Source organism: Priapulus caudatus, unplaced genomic scaffold (genome assembly GCF_000485595.1).
Source record: "Priapulus caudatus unplaced genomic scaffold, Priapulus_caudatus-5.0.1 Scaffold174, whole genome shotgun sequence".
NCBI classification, from domain to species: domain Eukaryota; kingdom Metazoa; phylum Priapulida; class Priapulimorpha; order Priapulimorphida; family Priapulidae; genus Priapulus; species Priapulus caudatus.
Genome location: NW_014577235.1, coordinates 428,696 through 439,065, shown reverse-complemented (window position 1 = coordinate 439,065; position 10,370 = coordinate 428,696). Strand labels below are relative to the sequence as shown.

The 10,370-nt window shown below is 43.8% G+C and overlaps 2 protein-coding genes across 2 annotated transcripts; both read left to right on the top strand.

Moving 5' to 3' along the window:
- Nucleotides 1-715: 715 nt before the first annotated feature.
- LOC106806681 lies at nucleotides 716-2,433 on the top strand. The gene is made up of 4 exons (XM_014808693.1): nucleotides 716-811; nucleotides 1,034-1,052; nucleotides 1,486-1,692; nucleotides 2,378-2,433. Exons 1-4 carry the CDS (start codon nucleotides 716-718, stop codon nucleotides 2,431-2,433), a joined length of 378 nt encoding a protein of 125 aa, XP_014664179.1.
- Nucleotides 2,434-2,590: 157 nt separating this feature from the next.
- LOC106806680 (protein FAM200A-like) lies at nucleotides 2,591-4,181 on the top strand. Its single transcript, XM_014808692.1, has 2 exons — nucleotides 2,591-3,932; nucleotides 4,072-4,181. The coding sequence occupies exons 1-2, from the start codon at nucleotides 2,591-2,593 to the stop codon at nucleotides 4,179-4,181; spliced, it is 1,452 nt and encodes a 483-aa protein (XP_014664178.1).
- The last annotated feature ends 6,189 nt before the right edge of the window (nucleotides 4,182-10,370 follow it).

The following is a 10,370-nucleotide window of genomic DNA, read 5'->3' as shown; positions in this document are numbered from 1 at the left end:
AAGAGTAAGTGAAAAGTAACCTTTTGACCCTCAAGAGGAGGGTTAAACATGGATTTGTTGACTGTTAACTGATGGTACTTGTGTGATCGTGGAAGACTTAAATTTCACAGTGAAATTCTGCATGCAAAACTTACTTGAACAACGTTTACGCACCTTAAATCATATATGAACTTCATTCTCTATATGAGATTCTGTACGTTGGGAATACAATTTCAATAGCACTTACACAAACGTCTGTTTTTGATTAAGGCCAACTATAAATGGGCCTACCTCACAGGTGGGTGGCTGATAGTATCACAGCATGGGCTAAACGAAGGTAGCAACTAGTTCGGATTATCGATTCCCTGCACCTAGTCAGTATGCACGCCATCTATCGGAAAAATCGCTGCAATAAAAAAAATGTTTGCTGAAATGATGTGTACGCAACTGCGTATCTGCATATCTGCGCCTAACAAAGGTGTCAATACGGACGACTGACATTTTGAGTTTATAACCGTAGCAACAGACCTCAGATGAGCCCAGTCACTCTGCGGCTCTTGTTAACATTGTAATATTATAGTTAATTACAAGATTAGTTAACTTTAATAAGTCCACCTTTTAAAAAACAACAACATTAAACTGCACATGAAAAACCGTCAGGAATCAATACTACATTAAATAGCAGCTGTGCCATACTCCCACGTTCCCCCATTAGTCGTGAGGGGAGCAAGTTGCCATGGCGACACCCCCCTCCACAGCGAATGCTAACGTCGCGTCGTTGTCATGGCAGCAGGAGGCACGTCACGAGATGTCTCACGCGGAGCCTGCGGCGGTGGGAGAGTCAGACGTCGTCCCGCAGCAGCAGCAGCAGCAGCAGCAGCAGCAGCCGCGCACAAACTTCCAGTCACAGTTCCTCAAGTTCAGCCAGAAGCTGGAGGAACAAACAAAGCCGAGCGGAGGAGGAGGCGGAGGAGGAGGAGGCGGCGGAGGAGGAGGTGGAGGAGGCATGGATGAGGGGAGCATGGGGGCGGGCGACGCCAGCCGCTCCCCGCAGAAGTCACAGGACGGCAACGGTGAGCACGAGTTGATTGTTAATCCATGATTCATCGTAAATTATATTAATGATTAAATTTATGAATTTATTCTAGGAGCAGGGGTTCGGTCTCAGCTAATTCTAAAATAATTCAGTTTAAATATTTAATGTTTTTTAGTTTAAATATTAAAATAAAGTTAAATGTGTTATCATGCAATCATGGGATCACATGCCGTGCATATCATATTAGCTATCTGCTATCATATGATCACGTATTGTGTGTATCATGTATCGCATGGTCACATATCATATTAGCTATCTGCTATCATATGATCACGTATTGTGTGTATCATGTATCGCATGGTCACATATCATATTAGCTATCTGCTATCATATGATCACGTATCGTGTGTATCATGTATCGCATGGTCACATATCATACGTATTACATGTCATCATATGTGTCGTTGCAGTGTGTGGGCCCGGCTCAGTGACCAGCAGTCACCCGAGCACGCCCGGTCAGCTTGACCAGCTGTCTCAGCAGCAGCAGCAGCAGGGTCCCCCGAGCATGTCAGGGAGCGGCCCGCCCACCCCCATCCTCACGATGAGCGGGCAGGGCATCCCCGCGCTGCCGTCGTCCCGACCACACACGCCGCAGGTGCTGCAGCAGCAGCAGTCATGTGAGTACATCCATCCACCCCTACACGCAGGGAGAGTGTTACATGTTATGTGTACGTTGTACGTCCTGTGTTATGTACATGTACATGTACATGTATATTTACATGTATATTTACATGTACATGTATATTTACATGTATATTTACATGTACATGTATATTTACCCTGCGTTACGTACATGTATATTTACCCTGTGTTACATACATGTACATGTACATGTATATTTACCCTGTGTTACGTACATGTACATGTATATTTAACCCTGTGTTACATACATGTACATGTACATGTATATTTACCCTGTGTTACGTACATGTACATGTATATTTACCCTGTGTTACGTACATGTACATGTATATTTACCCTGTGTTACATACATGTACATGTACATGTATATTTACCCTGTGTTACGTACATGTACATGTACATGTATATTTACCCTGTGTTACGTACATGTACATGTACATGTATATTTACCCTGTGTTACGTACATGTACATGTATATTTACCCTGTGTTACATGTACATGTACATGTACATGTATATTTACCCTGTGTTACGTACATGTACATCTATATTTACCCTGTGTTACATACATGTACATGTACATGTATATTTATCCTGTGTTACGTACATGTACATGTATATTTGCCCTGTGTTACGTACATGTACACCCTGTGTAACTTAGGGTTAGGGTTCATGAATGGTTGGTGTTCATGGGATGAGGTTATGTCAATACTATAGCATAGCATGGGTGAGAGAAGAAAGGAATGTCATCATCACACGGAAGGTGGGGATATGTGTGTATATATGTGTATATGTATATATATATATATATATATATATATATANGCAGTCTGTGCCACTGTCAAACAACACCATTCGGAGCCGAATCGTGGACATGTCCCTTGACATCAAGGCACAGGTGATCGCGCGCATGAAGAAGGCAGGAGCCTGGAGTTATCAGTTGGACGAGTCGACCGATGTGGGAAAAGACGCGCAGCTCTTGGTGTTCACCAGGTACGAGGGCGACACAGACATCGAGGAACAATTTCTTATCTGCACGCCATTGGAAACAACAACGACAGGCTTGGACATCTTCAACGTTCTGGACACTTTCCAGCAAGAAGAAGCACTGAGCTGGGAAAACTGCGTCAGCCTGTGCACCGATGGTGCCCCTGCAATGCTGGGTGCACGGCAGGGTTTTACGGCGAGAGTGAAGCAAGTGAACCCGAAAGTGGGCATCTTCCACTGCCTCCTTCACCGCGAAAATCTGGCGGCTCAACACCTGTCAAAAGATCTTTCAGCAGTGATGCAGGAAGTCGTCGCTGTGGTGAACTTCGTCAAAGCCAGCGCACTCAACAGTCGCCTGTTCGCGTTAATGTGCTGTGACTTCGGATCTGAATATCAGCATCTGCTCTACTACTCGAGCGTGAGGTGGCTGTCGCGGGGAAAGGTGTTGCGTCGTGTAGTTGACCTGCGAACAGAGCTGGAGATATTCCTGAGGGAGAAGAATCATCGCCATGCCGCCCGATTCACCGACAGGCAGTGGATGTTGAAAGTTTGCTATCTCAACGATGTCTTCGCCGCCATCAACGAACTCAACACATCGATGCAAGGGAGAGACCAAAGCGTCATCACGCTGTCCGAGAAGCTGTTGGCCTTCAAGGAAAAGCTCGTACTCTGGAAGAGGAAGCTCGAGCGGGGAAGAGTTGCTGCTTTTCCATCACTGAACGCGTACTTGGAGGAGTGGGAAGAGAATGGAATCGACGCAATCAAGCCAATCCTTGTCAATCATTTGGACAAGCTGACTACGGAATTTGATCGATACATCCCAGACCACGATCTGACGCACGCTGGTTGGATCAGGGATCCCTTCCAAGCGAACGTCGATGACCTGTCGGAGGAGATTCCGGGACTCCAAGAACAGTGGATCGAGCTGCGGAACGAAGACTTTTCCCGAAGACAGTTCGCCGAGATGTCGCTTGGGCAGTTTTGGACGGCGGTGAAGAAAGACAAACCGATCATCGGCGAAGAAGTCATGAAAGTTCTGGTCCCATTTGGAACAACCTACCTTTGCGAGCAGGGATTTTCGGCGCTGACCAACATCAAAACGAAGCAGAGGAATGCACTGGAGCCATGCCACGACTTGCGCGTGGCACTGACGAGCATTGCACCGCGTCTTGACAGTATCATTGCTAATAAGGCNCAGCGCACGCGTACATCTCCTACGCTGGAAGGGGGTAACGCCCCCCCCCCCCCCCGCTTGGGTTTCCCCCCCCCGCTTTCGGGCGTTTTCAGTGTTTGTTTTACCGGTCATTGTTCATGCCTGAAATTAGATATACGATGCATTGATCATCCAAATAGAAAAATACGCTGCAGAAACTGCAGGACTACGTAGTAGGACTACGTCACTGGTACTGTCGCTGGGCGACGTGGCCCCACGTTATATCACTTACGTCGTCATTACGTACTGGCACGACGTGTATTAGCGCCGTGCCATACTACGTAAATACGAGTATTTTCCGACATTACCAAACCACTACCTAAGCCACTACGTCGTATATGACCGTAGCTGTGTTAGCTGGTTGTTAGCTTGGCTAGCAGGAATGTAGGCTTGTTAATTGGTTAGAAGCTTGCTTCGCGCCAGGACGGTAGGCTTGTTGATGGGTTATAAGCCTTGATAGCAGTCCTGTAGCTTGTAAGGGGTTAGTAAGCTTGCTAGCAGACCTGTGGTTGTCTTAATGGGGCTTGCTTAGCTTGGAGCAGGCTTGTAGGCTTTTAAATTGGTTATAAGCATTACTAGCAGGACTGTAGGCTTCTTAAGGCGGCTTGTTAGGCTTGCTAAGCAGGCTTGTAGGTGGTAATGGTTAAATGTTGCTAGCAGGGCCTGTAGGCTTGTTAACGGGCGTTGTTAAACAATAACACCTACGACCTGCTAGCAAGTAACAACGCGCTTAAGAGCGCTACAGGCCGCTAGCACGGCTTATTAACCCTTAACGAAGCCTTACAGCCTGCTAGCAAACAATATAACAAATTAACAAGCCTACAGGTCTAGGCAAGCTTATAAACCAATCAACAAGCCTACAGTCCTGCAATGCGAGCTTATAACCGAGTTAACAAGCCTACAGGGGACTGTTAGCATGCTATTAGCGCCGCCTTAAGAAGCCATACAGCGGGCCTGCTAGCAAGGCTTATAACCCCTTAAACAAGCCAGTTGGCCATTTACGACGGGCGAGAAGGTTGTTCGGCAATGTTACGACGCGAAAGGTTGGCGCACTTTACCGACGCTAGGTTGTCGCACGTTACGATGCGTAAGTTTAAGTTAAGGTGAGAGATTTGTGATGGAGGATAACTTTAGTAATTTTAATAACTAATTTGGTGTGAGGGTGAGAGTGAGAGTAGTAATTTAAGTGGTGAGAGGATTAATGTAAATGTTAAATTAATTAATTAGGTTTAATTAATTCAATAACCGAATATTATGCAATATTAGTGGTGGGCGGAGAGACCAATTATTAAGTAATAAATAGGGCGGCGAGAGAGAGTTACACTGTTTGGCTAGGCGATCAATATGGCCCGCACGCCGTGACGTCCGAACCTCCTGCTGCGCCGGCCTCTTACTGTCTGTACGGGGGCGCGGAGGGGTGGGAGCGACAGGGGCTTTAACCCCGCGCTCGCCCCCTGGCGGTCCCCCCTGACCGTGCCCCCCCTCCCCGCACACAGCAAACCCGCGACATTATGAGATACGTTCTGAATTTTGCATGCAGAAATATACAGTCTTAGAAATAATCTCTGTGAGTTTCAAGTATTGACCCGACAATCTACATAATTAATTAGCAATTATGCACGGGCGGTTAATGCCTATAAGTCGGTATTTATACCATATCTCGCGAAGAAGTTCGAGTTTGTGAGTCTGATAATGTCCACATTGCCTAATGATACATTCTTGACTATAAATCACTGTAAGTTTCAAGTTAATTGACCCACGATTAAACCTAATTTAAATTAGCTGTAATGACGACGCGGTAATACCATAGTCTATTGATACGCATATCTCGGCAAACTCGTATGAGTTACTTTCAATAATTCTATACCGCTAATGCATTACATGTCTTAGCTATAACCACTGTGAGTGTCGTCGTTAATTGACCCACGGGGGGAAGTTAACCACTAAATTAATAGCTGTTATTCATCGCGCGGTCAAACCCATTCGGCTATACAGGCAGTAGTACGGTTAACGGCTAGGAAAGGTATTTACCTATCATATCTCGCAAACTGTTAGATACGGTTCTTATAATTCATACATGCTAATCAGACCTGTCTTACAAGTAATCACTTAAGTTTTCAAGTTAATTGACCACGAGTTAACCCTATAAATTAGCTGTTAATGACCGCGGTCAAACCGATAGGCTTATATACAGGCCTGTAGTACGCGGTTAGTATAAATCGGTTAGGAAAGTGTATTTTTACCTATCATATCTCGCAAACTGTATGAGGTCACGTTTCTATAATGCTACATGCATAATGATACATGTCTTAAGAAATAAGCTCTGTGAGTTCGTGTTAAGCTGACCACGATTTTAAAGCCTAAGAATTAAGGCTGTTAATGACGCGCGGTCAAGCCCATAGGCTATTATGACGCCATATCTCGCGAGAAGTCGAGTTGTGATTCCTATAAGTCCCCTACATGCCTAATGACAGCACATGTCTTAGCTATAATTCACGGCTATCCTCTCAAGTAACTTGACCACGGATTAATTAACCAATAACTAGCTGTTAATGACGCCGGTCAAACCGATGGCTATTACAGGCCTGTAGTACGGCGTTGAGTATAATCGGTAGGAAATTATTACCTATATATCTCGCAAACTGTATGAGTTACTTTTCGATAATTCTAAAATGCATAATTGATACATGTCTTAGAAATAAAAGCACTCGTGAGTTCGTGTTAATGCGACCCACGATCTAACCTAATTAATAGCTGTTTAATGACGCGCGCGTCAAGCCATAGGGGCGATGTACGCATATCTCGCGAAGAAGTCGAGTTGTGATTCTATTAATTCTACATGCCAATGAGACATGTCTTAAGCTATAATCACTGTAAGTCTTCAAGTTAATGACCCACGATTAACCTAATGAATTAGTGTTAATGACGCGCGGCAAACCGGAATAGGGCTCTATATACAGGCCTGTTAGTACGGGTTTATATAATCGGTAGGAAAGTGTATTTACCTATTCATATCCTCGCAAACTGTATGAGGTACTTCTATATTTCTACAGCAAATGATACATGCTTTAGAAATTAAGCTCTGTGAGTTTCTCGTAATTGACCCACGATTAACCTAATTAATTAGCCTGTTTATGACGCGCGGCGTCAAGCCCATAGGTATTATACGCATATCTTCGCGAAGGAAGATGCGAGTTGTGATTCTATAAATTCTACATGCTAATGCAGACATGTCTTAGCTATAATCACTGTAAGTTTAAATGTAATTGACCCACGATTAACCTATATTAATAGCGTTAATGACGCGCGTAAACCGATAGCTTATAGACAGGCCTGCTAGTACGGTGTATATAATCGGTGAGGAAAGTGTTAATTTACCTATCAATCTCGCAAACTGTATGAGTTACGTTTCATATTAATTCTCATGCATAATGATACATGTTTAGAAATAAGCACTGTGAGTTTTCGTTTAAATTGACCGACGATTAACGAATTAATTAGCTGTTCAATGATGCGCGGTAAAGCCCATAGGCTATTATACGCATATCTCGCGAAAGAAGTCGAGTTGTGATTCTGTATAATTCTACATGCTAATGAGACATGTCTTAGCTATAATTCACTGTAAGTTTCAAGTTAATTGACCCACGATTAACCTATTAAATAGCTGTTAATGAACGCGCGGTCAAACGATAGCTTATATACAGGCCGGTAGTACGGGTTTATATAATCGGTAAGTAAGGTATTACCTATCATATCTCGCAAACTGTAAGACTTTACGTTCTATAATTTTACATGCATAATGTAATGTCTTAGAAAAGATATCACTGTGAGTTTTCAAGTTAATTGACCCACAATGAACCTTAATTATATGAGCGTTAATGACGCGCGGTAATGACCGATAGTCTATTATACGCATATCTCGCCGACAGAAGCGAGAGCTGATTCTATAAGTCCACATGCTATAATGAGACATGGTCTTAGCTATAATTCACTTGTAATTTCAAATTAATTGACCCACGATTAACCTAATTAATTAGCTGTTAATGACGCGCGGTCAAACCGATAGGGCTATATACAGGCCTGTAGTACGGGTTTATTAAATCGATAGAAAGTGTATTTTACCTATCATATCTCGCAAACTGTATGAGTTACGTTCGTATAATTATTTACATGCATAATGATACATGTCTTAGAAATAAGCACAGTGAGTTTCGGGTTTAATTGAACCACGATTAACCTAATTAATTAGCTGTGATGACCGCGGTCAAACGATAGGCTTATATTACAGGCCTGTAGTACGGGTTTATATAATCGTAGGAAATGGATTTACTATCATATCTCGCAAACTGTATGATTACGTTTCATAAGTCTACATCGCATAAATGATGACATGTCTTAGAAATAAGCACTGTGAGTGTTCGTGTAATTGACCCACGAATTAATCTCTAATTAATTAGTGTTAAGGACCGCGCGGTCAAAGCCATAGGCGTATTATACGCATAGCTCGCAAGAAGTCGAAGTTGGTGATTCTATAATTCTACAGGCTAATGAGACATGTCTTAAGCTAGATCATTGTAAGTTTCAAGTTATTGGACCCGACGAATTAACCTAATTGCATAGCTGTTCTAAATGACGCGCGGTCAAACCGATAGGCTTATATACAGGCTGTAGTACGGGTTTATATAATCGGTAGGAAAGTGTATGTACCTATCAGAATCTCGCAAACTGATGGAGTTACGTTCTATTAATTTTGCATGCATAATGATACATGTCGGTAGAATATCCACTGTGAGTTTCAATTAATTGGACCCACAATTAACCTAATAATTAGCAATTATGCCACGGCTATGCCTATAGCTCTATTAACGCACATCTCGCGAAGAAGTCGAGTGTGATTCAATTAATTCCACGCACACACGTCGCACGCATGCGTTCACACATACACGCACTCACGCACACACGTCGCACACATGCGCTCACGCATACACGCGCTCACGCACACACGTCGCACACGTCGGACACACGTCGTATACACGCGCTCACGCACACACGTCGCACACACACGCGCTCACGCACACACATCACAGACACGCGCTCAGCACACATGCGCTCACGCACACACGCGCTCACGCACACACGTCGCACATACGCGCTCACGCACACACGCGCTCACGCATACACATACGCCACACACATGCGCTCACGCACACACGCGCTTACGCACACACGTCACGCACACGCGCTCACTGAAATTTTCATGCAATATTTGCTTTCGTACAATTTTTTGTATGCTTCTATATATTTCTATGACAATGCATGTGATCTTGGACTACTGATGAATTTATCGTGATTATAATTTAACTTTAAAATGTGAAATCACTGAAATTTAGTGAAATCTGGTGAAATCGTCTTATCTGAGTGATTACAAGTTTACAACAGAAAGATTTGCAGTAGATATAGATGTCACGTGACTCACGTCAGATAAACGTCATCGACGCGTCACGCATCACAATGTGTTCCAAATAATCGCAAAAAGTATAGGGCGGGAACGGCAGAGTGCACGTGCATTCTGTTTTAGCCAATGAGAAGTGAGCACGGTGATGTCATTCTTTGGGAGGGCCAATAGAAACACTTCGTTGTTCGAAGATGCTTATATGTATATTTATGCTATTCTGTAGTCTGTGACTCTGTGTAGTGAAATTTTCACGTTCTGATCTCGCCATTTTCTCCCCGTCTTCTTCGATTTCTGTGACTGTTATTCTTCTGCTGCTGTTATTTATTTCGAGGTAGGTGATCTATCGCCCTATATGTTTAATTAATATTACTTTTAATATTAATATATACCCAGTAAACGTGAATATATAGTGATTAAGTTTGACTATGCAAATGCTATCGCCAGTATCGGTAAGTGCTTATTTTCACGAAATTTAGTGTTTGAGTAGGCCACTGCACGAAACGTTGAAAGCGCGTGGCGGCGCCGTTGTCAGTTGGTCGGTGCTGGTGTCAAAGAGTCCCGGTTAGGAATCTCTGACAAATACATCATACATGTACCTTTTGTTGCACAAACTCAAGAAATATAACAATGTACAGTTCAACAAAAAGTCATGTAGAATGCTTTCTTAAGCCTAGGACACACTGTGCGATTTTCTACGCTGGCCGCTTGCGATCGATAAATACGGTGCCGGGTCCGCGCGGTGTGTCCGGTCTCACGGCAGCGTATTTCGCACGCGATCCCATACGCCCGGCTGATCGCTCGCATTCAGCATGTTTAATATTTACGTACATCGCTTGCGTACGGCGCATGCGCTTGCATGCGCTTGCACCAGCTACGCCAGCGCGCCCAGCAGTGAATCATCGTTCTCGAAACATTTCGAACGCGATTGTTTTTAGCAGCCAATCAAGTGTAGCAACGAGAGCTTGGAAGCGGTTTGACACCGTACAGTGTGTCCAGCTG

What these genes read in the sequence shown, in the direction of transcription:
- LOC106806681 (XM_014808693.1), top strand. Translation starts at nt 716, where the DNA reads ATGGCGACACCCCCCTCCACAGCGAATGCTAACGTCGCGTCGTTGTCA. An exon ending in GCTGCAGCAGCAGCAGTCAT is followed by an intron (nt 1,693 to 2,377) that starts GTGAGTACATCC and finishes TGTGTAACTTAG; the next exon opens with GGTTAGGGTTCATGAATGGT.